The following is a 20,071-nucleotide window of genomic DNA, read 5'->3' on the forward strand; positions in this document are numbered from 1 at the left end:
AAAACTGACACCAGAGATACAAAGCAATCTTTACTGTATTTTGACTTGGGTATGAGAAAGAGTCACTTCATTTCTCTTAGATTCTAGGCCCCACGTTCCCAGGCCTCCTTTGTCCTGGCATGACTTCCAGCCAGCTGTCTTGGATATTTCCTGAGTGTACCAACATTCCCTCAACAGGCAGAAGCCGGTCATTCTGGCCTGGGCACAAACACTGGTGACACTGGCTCACTTGGTGGATAGGAGCCACAGGCTATGACAGGCTGTAACTGCGTGCAGTATGTCTACCTGCCCACCCTCGAGAGGTTATGTGGCTGGTTGCATAAGCAAAGTAGGAGGCATTTCAGGAAAAAGTGCAGGCCTTCTGCTATTCCTGAACTGGGAAAAGTGTTTTACTCAAGGGGAAGGCAGAGTGGGAGTTAAGACTCAGGAGGACTAAGGTCAGGTAAACTTTGTTTTATGGGAAAGAAGGATGTAGAATAAGGAGTGAAATATCACTTCTACAGAACACAGAACATGAAAGAGTTGTTTTGTTTTGAACTCCCTCCCCCCACCAAAGTGGTTTCTTTTTGTAATTGTGCTCTTTGGCTAAAGAGTGTTGTTTATATAACAGGATAAAGTACAAAATTATAAGCTTCAAACTCCTCCAGAGAAAGGCTCTCTCAAAGCTCGACCCCCAGGATGGATGGAAAATATGAGTGTTTACTGGCTGGAACACGGAGCTACCGTGGAAATGTCAACATCGGGAAGATAGCAGAAAGGAAGGGCTGGCTGAAGAAGTTGCCCTTCAACAATGGGGTCAGTGAAAAGCAAAGCCTCTCCTTAGCCCTTAACTGAGGGCTCCCATCCTCGACAGGAAAGGTAGCCTTTCCGTAACACAGCTACAGGGGTGCTGCCCAGGTGTGGTGTGATCTAAACTGGGGGTGCTGAGCTGAGTGGTGTAGCAGATCAGTAACCCAGGTAGGCAGTCCAATTCTCTCTCTCTTTCTCTCTCTCAACCACTCAGCTTCCTTCTCTTCCTCCTTCTCTCCCCTGGATTTATCGAGATCCTACACCCAAACCAGGCACTGTGCTTGCTACTTTCACATACAACTCACTTTCATCTTTAACAATCTATATGAAAGACATTATCATGCACATTTTAAAGGGATGGAGAGGGCTGGGCGTGGTGGTGCATGCCTTTAATCCCAGCACTTGGGTGGATCGCTGGCCACCCTGAGATTACATAGTGAACTCCAGGTCAGCCTGGGCTAGAGTGAGACCCTACCTTGAAAAATCAAAAGACCAAAAAAAAAAAAAAAAGAGATGGAGCGGGCTAAGTGGTTAAGGCACTTGTTTACAATGCCTAATGATCTGGGTTTGATTCCCCAGTACCTACATAAAACCAGATGCAAAAAGTAGTATGTGCATCCAGAGCTCGCTGACAGTGGCTAAAGGCTCTGGTGTGTGTATGTGCTCTCTGTATCTCCTTGCAAATAAATAAATAAAGCCTTTTTATTTATTTATTTGACAGAGAATGAGGGAGAGAGAAAGAGAGAGAGAGAATGGGCACACCAGGGCTTTCAGCCACTGAAAACGAACTCCAGACATGTGCGCGCCCTTGTGTATCTGGCTAACATAGGTCCTGGGGAATTGAACCTGGGTCCTTTGGCTTTGTAGGCAAACACCTTAACTACTAAGCCATGCCACCAGCACAAATAAAATATTTCTAAAAAATAAAAATAAAAAGATGGAGAGTGCTGAAATAGCTCAGTGGTAGAATATTGCCTTGCATGCCTAAGGCTTTAGATTCAGTTCCCACTGACACACACACACACACACACACACACACACACGTGAACTATGTAGAAGGATGTGGGAAATTGTAGCTCAGAGAACTTACATAACAAGCCTATCAGACTTCAGGTCTACTTCCTTTCCACATTGCACGCCATCTTCTTTGCAGAGGGCTCTGGCCCCGTTTTCTATTAAGATGGCATGCTTTCAAAGAGAAACGTTTAGAAGATTGGGTTCAGAACAATTCCTTCACACAGAGGCAGAGGATGGATATGAAATCTTCCCATGTTGGTTACTGAATGATTTTTTTTGTAAAACTTGGGTCTCTCTTTTGTAAGTGAGTAAAGCAAGCACCTTTAACCACTGAGCTATCTTCTCAGCACATGCAGCTCTTTTATTTATTTTTTATTTTACTTATTTGAGGGTGGGGAGAAACTCAGATAGAGAGAGAATGGGTATACCAGGGCCTTCAACCACTGCAAACAAGCTCCAGACACAATGCCACCTTGTGCATCTGGCTTATGTGGGGATCCTGGGGAATGGAACCTTGGTCCTTTGGCTTTGCAGGTAAGCGCCTTAATTGAGAAGCCATCTCTCCAGCCCTGTGCAGCTCATTTAAATCCTTACTTAGACTAATTTAAACTGTGCCACCTTAATCACTTTTAATGTATACATTCACATAGTTTTACACTAGACCTCTAAAATACTTCATCTTACAGAGCAAACTCTATATCAAATGAACACTAAATCTCCTCAATACACACACATTTACCCCAGACCCTGGCAACCACCCATTTTCTGTTTCTACATTAAATACCTCAGACATTTCATCTGAAGAGACTGGAAGATTATTTGTTCTTTTGTGATCAACTCACTTCACTCAATGCGCTAGCCTCAAGGTTCCCTCATGCTGTAGCACGGTGTGTGCAAGGATTAAGTCTGAAATACTCTTTCTTCCAGCATCTGTATCATCAAATGTAGATCTGTGATACATGTTGCCTGATGCTACTATGTTTTAGCCATGCCAGATACTAACCTCTTGGTGATCAAATACCATTTTTTTTAAATGTGTGTTTGTATGTGATGTGTGCTTGCATACATGTTTGCATGTGTGTGGGTACATGTAAACATACATATGTGGAGGCCAGAAGTTGATGCTGGGTGTCTTCCTGAACTGCTCTCTACCTGACTTACTGAAGTAGGGTCTCTCCCTTGAACCCAAAGTTCACTGACTGAGCCAGTCTTCAGCCAAGGATCGTCTCTCTGCCTCCCAAGCGCTGAGCTCACAGGGAGGCCGCCTGCATTCGCGCGCGCTGGGGTCTAAGCGCAGGTCCTTGTAGTTGCACAGTAAGCACGGCATGCACTAAGCTATCTCCTCAGCCCCGAAACCTCGCTTCTTGCATGTCTTTTAGCTGCTACCCACTAGCCAGCCTTCACGTCAGCTGCGAATACGGATGGTGCAGCCTGAGAGCTTAAGGGCTGGTCTGTGTTACTGACTGCTCCTCCTTAGCAGACAGACACAGAGAAAACACACAGATGTACAGGAGATCCCAAGAAATGAACAGATCAAGTGTTGCTGAGGAATGGCTGAGAATAAAATTCAGCAATGTTTGTAAGACAAAATTTAAATGAGGGTTGAGATGCACCAGCTGAATTGGTATTGGGGTCCCTGGTGAATTGTATCGGGGTCCCTGAAAAAGTTGTTCTTCAACATTACGTGCAGCAGAGTACCTCACTCTTCATGATCAATTAGTGAATAACAGGAGAACAGAGAGCATCAAAAATGTCCTGAATTGCCAAGATGTCCCATTCCTCAGTAGAATGCAAAGTTCTGAGCGGCAGAGGCTCACTGGAGTTAGGGCTGGCCAGGCTGAGTAGCTCATGGCCACGTCTCACCTCTCATAACAAGAATAAACATGGGTCGTGCTCTTTTGTCCACCCCTTGCCCCCTTAATATCGAGGAACAGACAAGTCCTCAGGATGTGTGTGAAAAAGTCAGAGATGGATAAAAATAATTCAATGACAAAAGCTAGAAAAACATACAAAGGGGCAGAAGCCAGACATTCGTGGGATTCCCTGACAGCTCGATCCACAAGGAAGGGTTGGACTGGAAAAAAACAGGGCCTCAGGTTCCTGCCAAGCTGTCTGAGGCCTTGTCCTTCCCAAATCACTCCAGGCAGCAGCCAAGACTTTATAGTAACCCTTCCAGGTCTCGCAAAGAGAAATGAACCCACTGGGTGCCCCTCACCTAGAAACCCTCTTGTTCCATGGAAGGCTGGCGGTGGCAAGGCGAGGCCTCCTCCCACCAACTTGCAGCTCCCAGTGGCCCCTGGTGTGCCCCAAAAGCAGATAATTGAAAACCTAACCTTGATCACTGGCTAAGGAAAAGCTGAAATGGTTAGGTCTCAGCATCTGAAGACTGGAAACAAGGCCTGAGGGAAAAGGAGGTCATAAGTGTGTGGGTACCTGCATCCTGAAGTCCCTGCTGGGCAATCCTAAACTGCCCTTGCTGGGAGGCACACCTCGGGCTTCTACACGTGACTGCATTTGGCCATGACTACTCTCTTTTTCTGGAGAATGGCCTGCAATTAATCTCACTTATTACCTCTGAAAAGTAACAACAGAGGAATGGCGGGCCAAGTCCAACTCCAGTGTCTAGGGAACTGCAAGCTGTATGGCCAGGGCTCAGACTGTCTGGGCAAGCTGTGGGCTCTTTGCCTTCCTCTCCCACAACAAAGCGCAAGCAGGGACTCCAGACAGACCAAAGGAACCAGGGGATTTGAGGCGCTGGGCTGAGCTCATGCTGACCCAATGGGAGACGACAGCCCTGAGGCTACATTTGGAGCGGTTACCAAGGGGAGGGGGGGAATAGGGGGAGAATAAGGTTGTCTGGTGAAAATCTGTGTGATCCATAAAATTGAGAACAATAGCAACACCATGGGGAAATGAAAAATAACACTATTTGCAGAGTTCTCGTGAGTCACCAGCTTTCATTCCTGTGGCTACCAAGTCACTAAATTCTCCGCCATGCAGAGATGAAAAGTACAGTCAGCAATGGGAGTCTCTTTACATCCTATGGCTACGGGGCAGCTCTCGGGAGTGAATTAGCAGAGTGCACCAGCCCTGGAATCCACTGGCCCTATTGTTGAAACTAGCAAGAGTACCTTGTATTTACAGAGTGCCTACGTCCAAGGAGATCAAAGTGCTTCAAAGGCAATCTAAAAGCTCTCAAAACAGGCCAGTTTATATGTAAGTATGCTTTACCCAATAAAAAGATTACATGAATATCTTAGGGTCACTCGTGTCAAAACCAGTAATAAAACTCACATCTCTAAGCTATGAATCCCATATTCATTAAGCCTAGTCACTCTTACTACAAAGAAGGAACAAGAGGCTAAATAAATATGCATAACATGGCGACTTACCAGATAAAATGGAAATCAGGACTCAGGCCTGAGCAGAACTATGCTGGCTGGGCCCCACAGAACAGCCCCATCTGGAAAAGCCTCAGAACTCACTTAGTGTGGCTCTAGGGTAGGTGTCTCCAGAATTCCGTGAGGAACTGGAAATCCCAATCTGAGCCCTGTGCTGTCCTGGCAATCAGAGGTTACTTGGGGGCCACTGGAAGACTTCCCAAGGCGCCCTGGACTAGAATGCAACCTGCCAGTGGGCCTTAGGGTTAAAGAAGAGGGAAGGAGAGTTGCTGCAGAAACAAGGAAGTCTAGGCAAAGTGCCGAGGGGGCTTCATGGGCACTGCAATGCCTCGGAAGCAAACTGCGTAATGTGCAGCCCCTGGGCAGTCTAGCTGGAAGCAGGTCACTGGTAACTGTAGCTCCTCCCTCAGAACTTGACCTTTTATCTTAATATTCACAGGTGCCACCAAAAGAAAGCTCTGCAGTGCTCAGCCATGAGTTTTATTTGTTTTTGTCCCTCCTCTTTTCATCTGTAAATATAGAAATTGCTAAAATTCTGCTTCTTTAAAATGTGTGCTTCTTGACATCTTGTTTACAGTCTGAAAAATGCCTGTAACCTTTCCAAATAAGACAGGATATCCAAGAATGACATGAACATGCTCTTCCTAGGAACCACTCTGCTTTTAACATGAAAATGGAATACATGGAAACATTTCATATGGAAAATAAAGCTCTGTGGTATAAACAGAATTTGCTTCTAACAACTTACATTTTAGGAATGTGGCTAGCCACTCTATAGATTGTAAATCACAAAATGGAATTCCTGGGAGGAGAACCATGGAGAGAATGTCCTGTCCCAAAGTACTGTCTCTTGGACTCTACCTCTTCTAACTCTCAGCTGAGATGGATTTTTATTTTCACAAAAGACACTGTTTCAGGGCATGATGTAATATGCTTATGTTTATGTTGTTTCCCAAATTAGCTCCTTAGTAAATCTGACCCAGCTGACACTTTCAACAACAATAATTAGGTAGATCCTCCTGGCCCAAGGTCTTTGGTCTTCCTTCTTAAGCTTCAAATAAAGCAGCTTAAAACAGACAGTGGCTGGCAGAAGTGGGGACTTACCATGACACCTGTGACTTCTTTATCAGGAGCAAAAATAAGCTCAGTGTTCAGAACACTTCATTCCTTATTGCTCCCTTTTTCCCTTGTCCTCTCTCAATGAAATTTAATACTGTGATAGTACAAAAACAATATTCTTAAAAATCTAGTCTATATGTCAGCTCATCAATTGTTCTTTCTAGCATTTCTCCCCTCCAGTTCAGCATTTAGTAAGAAAAAAAGAAAGAAGAAAATATATTCTGCATTTGAGATGCTTTATCTTTAATTTTTTTCTTATTTGTTTCTCTTTATTTATTTATGTTATGTGGGTAGGTGTGGGTGTATACAAGCACCAGGGTCTCTTGCTGCTACAAATTCCAGATGCAATGCATTTACCACTTTGTGTCTTGATTTACATGGGCGCTAGGGAACTGAATCCAGGCAGGTAGGCTTTGCAAATGCATTTAACTGTTGAGTCACTGCCCCAGTCCTCTTTAATTTTATATTGAAAAATTTCTCCCTTTTCTTTTGTCTTTATGATACTTCCATATTTGAAGAATATAAACCACATATTTTGTACTTGGGAAGCCATTTCATTCATATATATGTGTGTATATAAATTTCATACAGGGGTACTTAACGTACACAAAAAAATTAGAACTCGATTCAGTGGTTTCTTTTTGAATTCAGAACTTGTTTACATATGGCCAGATTGTTTTGAATTTTATCCTCCACCACTTTTCAACTGTATAAAGAAAATAAGCTTCCCACTCTTCAAAAGGACATTACCTAAGAAAGCCGTTAATTTCAAAGCTAATTTTTGAACAACGTAAGAAACAACTGCCAAAAGAAGAGTCTGAAGTTACTGAAGCACAATGTAGGCAAAGGTATAAAAAAGAAGTGGGAAAGGAAGATGAAATGTCAAAACTCAGTGTATGAAAATGTTGACCAGAAACAAGGATAAAGAGCATCAATTTTGGGGCTGGAGAGATGGCTTAGCAGTTAAAGTGTTACCTATGAAGCCTAAGGACTCAGAACTCACATAAACCAGATGCACAAGGTGGCATCTGTAGTTTGTTTGCAGTGGCTGGAGGCCCTGGTGTGCCCATTCTCTTGCTTTCTCCCACCTGCCTCTCTCTCTCTCAGATTAAATAGATAAATTATATATATATATATATATATATATATATATATATATATATATATATAAACAGTATCAATTTTTGTGTTTTGTAATTATATCAGAATTTCCCCTTTTTGGTTTTCTTAAAAATATCCTTACAAATTAAACTAGGCCTTTGGACTCCAAGATTTGGGCAGGTGGAGAAAGGGCAAGTGCATACCAGAATCTCAGGATAAAAATTGCCGGGCGTGGTGGCGCACGCCTTTAATCCCAGCACTCGGGAGGCAGAGGTAGGAGGGTTGCCGTGAGTTCAAGGCCACCCTAAGACTCCATAGTGAATTCCAGGTCAGCCTGGGCTAGAGTGAGACCCTACCTAGGAACACAAAACAAAAAAAAAAAAAACCTGAGGCAGGACTGGTGTGCCCCAGATACAGCCCAGCCTTGTGCAAACCAGATCCTGGCTGAGGGGTGCTCACATACCTGCTCCCAGGGCGGGTGGAGTGGTTCTCAGGACCGTCTGACTGGACCGACCACGTGGGACCCGCAGAGCTGATGACAGGCTGAAGGGTGGGGGGGGGTGGAAGCACTGCTTCTGCTCATGACACTGGTCGCCAAGTTCAGGTTTGTAACCTAGAAAGGAAGAGGGGAAGGTGATTTTACAGTTGTAGAAAAGTGTGAAGAACATGGGGCACGACATCCTGCAGGTGCAGACCCATCAGAACTGAAGCAGCAGCTGTGACAAGGAACTCGGGGAGAAGGACTGACTCTGGAGCACAGGGCAGAGGTGAGTGCCGGCAGCGGAAGCGCGAGCAAGCGCTTCTGCGGAGTAATCAACGAAACCTCGCTGGCATTTACTTTGCGCCCAGGTAATGCTCAAACTAGATGGCCTTTCTGGTCCTTGTTTCTACATCTGAAAGTTCTAAATGCTCAATAAGCCTTAGTTACAAATAATAATTATTACACAAATAATAATAATTTAGAAATAAAAACAATCAATAAAAGTAGATAATGACTCTAATAATTTACAAAGAAGGAACATTGCATTAGCTTTTTGCATTAAATATTTTAAGTAAGTTTTTTTTTCCTCAATTTTTTTTTTTCATTTTTATTTTTTTGGTTTTTTGAGGTAGGGTTTCACTCTAGCCCAGGCTGACCTGGAATTCACTAAGGAGTCTCAGGGTGGCCTCGAACTCACAGTGATCCTCCTACCTCTGCCTCCCGAGTGCTGGGATTAAAGGCGTGCGCCACCACGCCCAGCTTTCCTCAATTTTTACTAACATTTTCCATGATTATAAAAAGTATCCCATGGTAATACTCTCCCTACCCCCACCCTTTCCCCTTTGAAATTTCATTCTCCATCATATCACCTCCCCATCTCAATCAGTGTCTCTTTTATTTTGACGTCATGATCTTTTCCTCCTCTTATGATGGTCTTGTGTAGGTAGTGTCAGGCACTATAAGGTCATGGATATCCAGGCCATTTTGTGTCTGGGGGGAGCATGTGGTAAGGAGTCCTACCCTTCATTTGGCTCTTACATTCTTTCTGCCACCTCTTCCACATTAGACCCTGAGCTTAAGTAAGTTTTAAAGGATGTTAAAAGTAAGTTGCACTGGCAACTGAAAATTATTAAAATGTAAATTATGAGGAAATGTAAGTTATAGGGTACAATATTTGTATGCCATATTGCTTTAGAATAAAGAACCACATAATGACAGGGGATGAGATTAAATCCGCACTTATGTGACTATGAGTTGATGGAGTATTTGTAGAAATCAATGAGGAAAAATGTTACTACTGTGAATTGGAGTTAAACCCTAGCTTCTAGAGTTGTGCAGGCAATTACTGACAGTGAAGATGGCAACAGCAGCAGCTACTGCTTAGAATTTATGAAGAACCAGCGCAGTCATGTGGCAGGGTGATCTGAAGTGCTGACTTTAGAATGTATTAAGTGCCAGGTTTTATATAAATGAGTACATTTCTCACATAAATTAACAAAATTCTGGTAATAAATACAAATAATCAGCATTTTACAAGGGAGAAAATAGGCTCAGGACTTCACAGAGGCCTTAGCAGAAACAAAACCAGGATTTGTGGCATAGTCTTGGGAGTTGCAAAGTACACGTTCTTACCACACTCCACTGAGAGTATATACACTGAAGAGCAAACATTGTTTTTTAATACTGAAAAAGGAAAAGATGAAAGTGGCCAATAACATTGTGAAATAAATTTTTCTCTATCCATGTAAGAGATTATCATTTATTCATTAACTTTTTTTGAGGCAAGCCCAACAGACTGGCCTATTATTATTATTATTGTTATTATTATGTGAGAGAGTGAGAGCAAGAGAGAGAGAATTGGCATGCCAGGGCCTCTAGGAACTACAATCAAACTACAGACATGTATACCACCTTGTGTGCATGTGTGACCTAGTGTACTTATGTCACCTTATGTGTCTGGCTTACGTGGGATCTAGAGAGTCAAATATGCGTCTTTACGCTTCATAGGCAAGCGCCTTAACTGCTAAGCCATCTCTCCAGCCCTCATTAACATTTTTTTTGAAAAACACTTGATGATACAGGAACATGCTGATTGCTAAAAAAATAATCCTGACACTAAAAATTACAATGCAAATTTCTTTAAACATCAACACACACATGGATACAGACTCCTAAAAGAATGGAAATAAAAACTCAAGACACATGGCATCTACTTCTGCAAACACTTGTTTTCCTTCTCATGTTTATTCCTGGTCTCCATATTTTCTATAGTGGGTATATATTATTGTATGAACTTAAAACATTTTTAAATTGCTATGACAAATGCAGCTGTCTGGTGATAAGTGTAAAACCTGGGCAGAAGTAGTGGGTGAGAGAAGAAAGGGTGTCTGGGAGAAGCAGTTCAAGACACGAGGAGCTGAGGGAGGAAAGACACAATGCTGAGCACAAACCACCAGGAAACAATGACTTAAGTTATCACATATGAATTGCAAGGAAATGATCACATATAAAATATGCTAAGTACCTAATAATAATAATTGTAATCTTACAAATACAAGAATTCTAGATTTTAAAACAATCTGAAAATTCTGAAAAAAAAATGTACTTCTACAGAAGTCCATAAATGATAATAGCCCTGTATCGTCACACAAAAGGGCTCAAAATACTTTTCTTGGGCAGTAAGGTGTTTTCCATAGGTCAGGAGCAATCTCTGGTAGCTGTTGCCTGTCATGTAGCTAGGCACTCCAGGGTGGAAGGAAGGTCCATGATGACTAAAGGACAGGGAAGAGAGCCCTGAAAAGTATGGAGTGTTTTCTCTGGACTCTATTTTCTTTGAGGTACTCTGTCCTACTTCTTTCTATACCTGAGAACCAGCATAGATCAGGCCCTGAGACCAGGACACTAGCTCATGTAGGAACAAACCCTACTCTTGCCTTCCCTGTTCTCTGGACTTAAGTACCTGGACTTTTAACTTAATTTAACATGATTTTTAAGGCTATGGGGGGGGGGGAGCAATGTGAGAAAGGACTTTACAATCAATAAGAATTATGTCAAAAACTTAAGAAAGGAGGTGTAATAATGATTTACAGTGGATAAGTAGTACAAGCTTAGCATAGAGAGCATAGTTTGGAGAAAAGTGTGTGGGAAGAGGAGGGAGGATGGATGGATAATGTAGCCTTTGGCTGGTGCGGTAGTTGGAATGTCCCCATGTAGGCTAATGTGTTTGAACGCTTGGTCCCAGCTGGTTGGTAAAGGCTGTGGAAACTTAGAAAGTAGAGTCCTGCCTAAGGAAGTGTGTCACTGAGGCCTTGCTTGCTAGTCACTCTACTCTTCCCTGCTGAAGTGACACACCTCCTGCTCCTGTCTCTGTCCTCTGCAACAGTAAACCAGAACAAACCCTTTTCCTTCCACAAGTTCTTCTGGTTTGGTGTTTTCTCCCAACAATGAGAAACTGACACACAGGGAAGTTACTTATTAGAACATTGGATTTTTTCTTTTTTCTTTTTCTTTTTTTAAAATTATTTATTTATTTATTTATTTGAGAGCAACAGACACAGAGAGAAAGACAGCTAGAGGGAGAGAGAGAATGGGCGCGCCAGGGCTTCCAGCCTCTGCAAACGAACTCCAGATGCGTGCGGCCCCTTATGCATCTGGCTAACGTGGGACCTGGGGAACCGAGCCTTGAACCGGGGTCCTTAGGCTTCACAGGCAAGCGCTTAACCGCTAAGCCATCTCTCCAGCCCTGGATTTTTTCTTAACAGCAACTTCTGAGTACTCACTCCACACCGTGTTCTAGATGCCCTTGACAGATCCTGATGTGCTTGGTCTCACTTGAGCCTGAGTAATGCTTTTGAAACAGGTTCTTTGGTCACTGTCCTCTTACCAAAGTATAAACATAAGTTGAGCAAAACTAAGCAACCACACAGTCATCTACCTAACTCAAGTGCATGCAGTACATGGCTTACCATCCTTACAGCAATGGTGCCAGGCACTCCAGATAACAGAGTTCACTTACTTGTTACTCATCACTACCCGTCAATGAAGATGAGACCTATTTCTCAGATGGAGAAAACAAAGGGCCAAAGAGCCCATCACAGTGTTTTACTTAAAGCCATAAAACAGTTGTAGAATTTGTACTCTTCTCTTATGACTACATATATTAGCTTAGATGTAGAGAAATAATCCTAATTATTCTTAACTATGAGAGACTTTTGAAGAAATGTCATCAGATATAGATCTCAAATTCTGAAAACTCACTATACAAGAATCAATAAAATAATACCAACTTTTCCTTAAATCTCATTTCCCCATTTTTTGTTTTGTTTTGTTTTGTTTTCCTCGAGGTAGGGTCTTGCTCTAGCCCAGGCTGACCTGGAATTCACTATGTATTCTCAGGGTGGCCGCAAACTCACAGCAATCCTCCTACCTTTGCCTCCCCAGTGCTGGGATTAAAGGTGCACACCACCACGCCTGGCTTATTTCCCGTTTTTTCTTTTTAATATTTCTGGCTTTTTTTAAAATAATTTTTTTGTTTATTTTTATTTATTCATTTGAGAGTGGCATACAGACAGAAAGAGGCAGAGAGAGAAAGAAAGAGAGAGAATGGGTGCACCAGGGCCTCCAGCCACTGCAAACAAACTCCAGACACATGCGCCCTCCTATACATCTGGCTTACGTGGGTCCTGGGGAATCCAGCCTCAAACTGGGGTCCTTAGGCTTCACAGGCAAGCGGTTGACTGCTAAGCCATCTCTCCAGCCTTTATTTCCCATTAAAAAAATAGTTTATTTATTTATTTGAGGGGGAGAAGAAATAAAGAGAGAAAGAGAATGGATGCACCAGGGCCTCCAGCCACTGCAAATGAACTCCAGACACATGCACCACCTTGTGCATCTGGCTTACATGGTACTGGGAAAAAGAACCTGGGTCCTTAGGCTTCCCAGGCAAGTGCCTTAACTGCTAAGCCATCTCTCCAGCCCTACTTTTCATATTTTACCCTTCACCAGAGGATATTAAAGAAGTAAAACACAATAACAACAGCTCAGTTTTACTTTGTCCCAGGTACAGCAAAATGACATGGACATGTAACTAACTCTGAACTATTGGTAGTTTTGCTTATTCCTGTAACATCCATTCCTTATTCTGTGGACAACCCAAGCATTGTTAATTTACATTGAGAGTCAAGTGAGTGCTACTTAGATGAGAAATGATAATAAGGATTGGGAAAATTTTACAGGCTTTTAACCTTTCTAAGGGATTCCTCTATAAAACAAAATCAAACATCTTCACCCCCTATATTTTACTACTTGATAACAGCCTTTTTATTTTAACTATTCTATTCTCACCCTATGGCTTCGTCTATAAGACATTCACCACATACACAACTACCACTCCTACCCTCCCATCCCAGATGTCTTCAAAGGGCACACATTTCTGACAATCCATCTGGGGCTGACTTGAATATGACTTCAGAATCTTCTCTCTACCCTTTTCCAAGAGCCATGGCCAGTCAATCAGAAGAGCAAGGTAATGGGCTGATTTTCCCTTGGGCCTACAGGAGCATACTACCTACTAGAATGTTTCCGGATCATGCCACTGTTTTGTAATCTCCACTATCCAATACAACAATCACGGGCCACATGTGGCTATTATATTCTTGACACGTGGCTGAGAAAAAGAACTTTAAACTTAAACTTTAACTCAAAAAAATCATATGTAATTACCAGCTACCTTATTGGATAGCACACTCCTACAGCTCTAGCTGGATCTAGATAAATATGTATATCTAAAAAAGTTTGTTCCAAACAAATTATATCTGGTCATCTTTTAGCATCTTGGCCTTTCTCAGAATAAGCAGAAGAAATCATTTAACTAATATGGATTCCAGCGTCAGTTTTGGCCCTAAAAATGACCTTGTTTTTCACAGGGAAGGCATAAAGGCAAAGCAGTTCTCCTGGCAATGGGTCAGAGATTCAAACAAGAGGCTTCCTTAACAGGATACAGGAATGATAACTATGGATGCTTCTACTTCTCTGTCCAATGGCCTTGCTCCAGCTTTTATCAGGTGAAGAGAAAAAAAGAAATAGCACTCATGGGCACCTGATAATGCCATTGTAATAAAAACTTCATTGCTAAAGAATTTCTTTCAAAGGACAGCTTTACAGTGCATAAAAAGTACCACTCAAAAAATTCACGAGTAATCATTTTTGTTAAAGTGGAGGTCACAGCCATTGGGCCAGTCATTTTCCCCTGGGCTAATCACTAGAAGGAATGCTACTAAACCTAGGTTGGCCAACTCTCAAATTCATGCATTGATAATGGATACCAAAAAGGTGGCATATACATATGCATTTGGAATTTTAACATATTCTACCAAGAATCTAATTTTATGCAAATGACATTTTTAGACTCTAATATAATAGCAATAATAGTAGCCCCGAGCAATGGCATAGTTTAATGAACAGTTTGTTCCAACCATTGTGCACAGCACATTGTATATTAAAGAACTTATTTATTCATAAAGATGGTTAGGTGGGGAAAATGAGGTTGACAGGTAAAATAACTTGCTTAAGAACAAGTAACTGTTATGGGTCAGATGTTGGACTCAACTTCTAGACTATCTTGTGGTTTTAAGTGCTGCATTACTTACTCCCACTGCCTTGTACTAGTAGTGAGCCTTGCTACTTGGTTTCAGACTGTGGACCAGCAGCACCTGCTCTCCTGGATGCTTGTTCAAAGTGAAGAATCATAGCTCATCTCAGCTCCAGCCTATGAGAATCTGTACATACCAAGACCCACAGGTAGCTCACTTGCCTTATATAAAGCTTGAGCAGCACTTGTTAGAAGAGCTGGTAAAATGAAAGGAGAAAACAGGAAAGGGGAACCGTTCATTGCTTTCCTTTTTCCATAAAGCTAAGGGGATCCTCTAACAAACAGCAGAAATGACTTTGATGGGGCAAGGAACAAGATATGAAGAACAAAGGGAACCAGGAAGAGAAAATAACTCCATCAGGAACACTAAGGTTTTACTATTTCTCAATGTTGTTCAGATGCACAAATATTAAAAGGAAAAGTCACTAATTAGGCCCAGGCTGCAAAAGCAGATATAACAGCTTAGAACAAAGTTTAGAAAATTCCAAGACTACTTGTTATGTGCTCACAAGAAATGGTGATTTTTTTTTTTTTTCTTTTAAGCCTACAAGCAATCAGTTACCTTTGTCTCCATCCTGCCTTCCTTTGGCTGGTTAGCCAAGTGAATAAATGCCAGTGGGAAATCTGCTGACCGGATCCTAACTCCACCTAAGCCTCGGGGCCTGCTTGGCAGATGTCTCATCACTGCTGTAGTCTTCTTTCTCCTCCTCCTCTTTGGCTCCCACTCTCTAGCAGCAGCTTATCCAGATGTTCCACTCCCATTCCCTGCCTCATGTCCATTGCTACAGTGACCTCAGTGCATTTTTCTTTTAGGACCGAACCACTGTTTATTTTAGAGGCAGCCTTCCGAATAAGGCAGGTGAGCAAATATCTGAATGTGTGGGGTAAGGACACATTGCACACATTCCACCTAGACAGGTGTTTAAATTACAGCAGGAATAAATACAGGTGATGGATTGAGAAGGGGTAGGAGAAACAGGGAGGAGGCTAATTTCCGGTGCCTGGCCCGCCCAAGTGTTACTGCTTGTTACTGCTGTTTGCTGAAAGGAGTGTTGCTGCCAATACTATAATTAAAATACCATGGAGTCGCCCTGGTGGTGTCCCAGAATATGCCCCATACATCCAGACACATAACCTTTCTGTATGCAGAGAGGCTGGGGACAGGTCTAACTAGATCTCCCTCACTGTGGTTGCATGCTCTAGAAACGCTACAGTCCTAACTGCTCAAAAGGTCAAACCCCAGATATAATTCTACAAAGAATCACTGTATAGCTATCAGAAGCAAGGCCTCTGGTAAAGTCAGAGGGTGGATACAGAGAGAAATGTGGCCTTACCTCTGAGCACAGGATGCAATAATCTAAGGTGAGAAAAGACTAAGAAAAAAGCAGTATTTGAGACCTCCAGGATGTGGCAGGGCTGATAAAAGGCAAAGAAAGCATCTGAACTGGTCTAAAAGGAAAGATACAGAGACAGATAGGCAAGAAGTAAGATGGTCTAAGAAACGGAATACCTGAACGAACTCCAGACGCATGCACCACCTTGTGCATCTGGTTTTACGTTGGGTCCTGGGCAATCAAACCTGGGTCCTTTGGCTTTGCAGCAAGTGCCTTAACTGCTAAGCCATCTCTCCAGCCCATGGCTAAAGTTTCAGTAGTTATTTGAAAAGACTACAGAGAGGTTAATGGGAACAATCTATCTAATGTAAAGCCTCAAGGCCTCCATTGGCAGTATCTGCTTCTGCCGTGCTCTGTGTGACTGACTGTGACAATCCCTTAAGGACAAGATACTCTCCACTTACAAAAGACAACAGAACTCTACACTTCTATTATACAGTTTACCTACAAATGTACTGGCTAAGATTTGCCTCTGACTAGAGCATACATAAGTCTATATAACTGACACCTAGGTTTGATCTTCCGTTATATTATTATTTGCAAGCAGAAAAGATTTGAAAGAGAAGAGTGTGAGTCTGTGTGTGTGCGTGCACATGTGTGTCTGGGTGCTCCAGGGCCTCTTGCCACTGCAAACCAACTCCAGAAGTATACACCACTCTGTTCATCTGGGTTTATGTGGGTATTAGGGAATTGAACTGGGACAACTACATCTTGCAAACAAGTGCTCTTAAGTGCTGAGCCATCTTTCCAGCTCAAGCTTGACCTTTCTTAGCACAGTGCCAAGGTTTATCATTCCTATTGGGGAAAAATACAACCAGCAAATACACACAGTTGTATCAGGCAGAAGTAGGAACGAGTTCCAACCTGAAAACAAAACAAAAAAATCAGAAACCTATTGTATGTTTTATCATTACCACATTGTGCTTTATGTCTTAAGGTAAAATTTATTTCACATAGAGGATTCCCTTGGCTATAAAACATCACTGCCTCAGACTGTTTCAAGAACTTGCGGTAAGCTCAAGAAGTTTCGTGCTGTGTTTGTATTATAAATGCATATTTATTTCCTATCTTACCCCACACATTTACAAGCCACTTTAAGACAGGAACTAAATTTTACTCACATTTGCACCTCCAGAGCTTGGTCTAGTAAACACGCATTCATATTCTTTCGGTATCTATAGGGGGTTTTTCCATGACCCCCAGAAAGCAAAACCAGAGGATATTTAAGTCTCTTATAAACAGTGGTTTAGGGGCTTGAGAGACGGCTTAACAGTTAAGATGCTTGCCTGAGAAGTCTAAGGACATATGTTCGATTCTCCAGTACCCATGTAAGGCAGATGTATATGGTAGTGCATGCATGTGGAGTTTGTTTACAGTGGCTAGGGGCCCTGGTGTACCCATTCTCTCTCTTTCTGTATCCTTCTCAAACTAATAAAACATAGTCTGATGGTAAAGTGTTTATCTACCATGCATAAGGTCCTGGGTTCAATCTTTAGCACTCTCTTCACAAAAGCTTGATATCTGAATATAACTGATATGCTTCCTCATAGACTTTGAATCCCCTCTAGATTACTTATGATACCTAATTGACTATAAATGATATTTACAATTTATATGATATTATTTATAAAATGACAAGAAAAACTATATGCTCAGCACAGATGTACTCTTCTCCCACCCCCCAAAAATTTTCAAACTGTGGTTGGTTGAATATAAGAATATGGAACCTTCATATACAGAAAGCCAACTACCTGTAGTAAAGAAGTCTCAGAAAACAATCTGGACAAGGAGACAGACAGACAGACAGACAGACAGACAGACAGACACACACACACACACACACACACACACACACACACACACACACATGCACATATGCAATCTCATTACCAGCCAGCTTTACCAGTAAAAGTAAGTAGAAAAGTGGTTAATGTCACTGGTAGACTAGTGAGGAAATTAAGGGTTCCAAATTACCTCTTTCTACACAGACCACAAGGGAAAGATTGCTTTGGAATTAAAGAAAATAATCAGAGACTAGAATAAAAGATAAGTGCTGCTCTTGCTGGTGCCTTCCATAATTTCAGAGATGATTTCTGCCTGGTCTTGAAGCCCTAGGCAAGGCTCAAATGTGTACAATAATAGTTTTGACACAGAGACTTACTCCCTGCCTATAGTACATTGTTCATGGCACTGAAATTGCAAAGGGCTAACAAGCCATTTTGATTCACTGTAACTAACTTCAGATTCACTAGAATGTTTGCAAATTTCATGTACTTTACTTATCAAAATGGAGATAGGAATTCAGTTATCAAACATTTTGTCTTTAACAGCAACACATGAGTAACTGTGGCCCAGAACGGCCAATGTACCTTTCTTACCACCATTCAATTTCCTCTTCATAAAACCTAAGATTTTGCATCTAAGGAGGTCTAGAGATGATGTTTCACAAGATGATTTCATTAATTCAAACAAATATTTATGAGGTACCTACTCTGTTTAGGCATGCTTGCCATTCTTTTGATCATGGAGAAAGAATAATGACAACGAGCTTTGCCTTCATGGCAATGACAGTCTGCTGGGTAGATTACTTAAATATGTAGTAAATGCATGGCCACAGGGCTAGGGAGATGGCTCAGAGCTTGCTTCCAAAGCCTGCCAGCCCAGGTCCAAATCCTAAGCACCCACGTAAAGCCAGATACGAAGTGGTGCAGGGGCCTAAGATTTCAATGCAATTATGACAATGGGAGGTGGAGCCAGGAGAATCCAAAGTTCAGAGGTCAGCTAGTATGGCATCCCCCCACACATGTGCATACACACACACTAAATTAAAAAAAGAATACATGCAGTAAAAATGATCATGGATTTATAAATTTGATTAAATTACTGATATTAATGGCTATAGACTATCCCATACTTTTCAGGAGTTCTAAACTTGAGGCATCAAGAGCCTGCTTGTGGAATAGTCTATGAGACCTTTGGAAATGAAAAGTTTGCACTTTTTCAGGGGGAAGAATTCATCTTTCATTAGATTCTCAAAGAAATCAGTTGAACTGACAGGAATATAAATTTGTCTACATTCACATTGTGCTCTAAACTACATCAATATCACTGGAGAAGAACATTCTGTTGTGTTCATATATGAAGTCTCATCAAACTATGAAAGGATCAGTTGAACATGCCACGGAAATAGTCATTCACCTAGCCATGGGGCTGAGTGATGTAGAATACAGAAAAGTGCTCGCTAGTTCCTCCACCTTGTGTCCATCCCTAGAGCAAAAGGCACTCCTTGAATAGGAAACACCAGCATCTGTTCCACTCAAGATCAAGGAAAAGGAAAACCCAAACTGCCAAGTGTACACTTATGACAAGATGTTCACCACCAGAGAACTATTAAAGAATACATTTAGTCAAGGACATGAAAAAAGAAGCATCCTTAAGCAGTTATACTTTGAACACTCCTCTAAGGGCACTTTGTGAGTATTATATCATGGGCTACAACAAGCAATAAACACGTTTCAAGGCAGTTTAAATTCCTTTTCAATTTCTGGATGCTGATGAAATGAACCTCAAGTTTACACTCTAATACCAGGAGATAAGGGCTACCATGTTAATGATATTTTAAATGGGATTGGGAGAAACCAAGAAATCTCTGTAAGGCCAATCAATACATTAGCACTGAATTCTCTCGGTAAAGCTCCCCTCATCTGCACACCATCATTTACATAATATACTTATACATACAGCTATTTTGTGTTCCACAACCCAGTAAGCATTCCAGATTAAGACTTGTCAGACATTCCTGGGAAGCCAAACCTGACAAAACGGCCACGTCTCTTTGCAGTGTTTGCGATGCGTTCATTCAGAGTCTGTGAGCACCGAGGGCTGCCGCTAGCATGAGAAGGAGAGCTACACTTACTGCATCTCTGGGGATCAGCAAGGCCGGAATGTTCTTGACCTGCTTACAAGAATCAGTTAACTATCCCATAGCTTAATCTGATGAGGAGTTGATTCAATAAATAACTATCTCAACAGGGCATATGTTTCTCAACCTATCTCAGGGAGGGGAGAGGCACCTGCAACATGAAAACGGAGGAGTTTGCTTGCTGGTCCTTTAGTGCAG

At 42.0% G+C, this 20,071-nt stretch overlaps 1 protein-coding gene across 1 annotated transcript in view; it reads right to left on the reverse strand.

Annotated features, from left to right (window-relative positions):
- Positions 1-20,071, reverse strand: part of Ttll5 (tubulin tyrosine ligase like 5) — a 254,825-nt gene that overhangs the window by 97,920 nt on the left and 136,834 nt on the right. The window contains 2 exon segments of the mRNA XM_045154327.1: positions 7,891-7,985; positions 7,987-8,040. Coding sequence (XP_045010262.1) covers positions 7,891-7,985; positions 7,987-8,040 — 149 coding nt within the window.

This window comes from Jaculus jaculus, chromosome 7 (genome assembly GCF_020740685.1).
Source record: "Jaculus jaculus isolate mJacJac1 chromosome 7, mJacJac1.mat.Y.cur, whole genome shotgun sequence".
NCBI lineage: Eukaryota > Metazoa > Chordata > Mammalia > Rodentia > Dipodidae > Jaculus > Jaculus jaculus.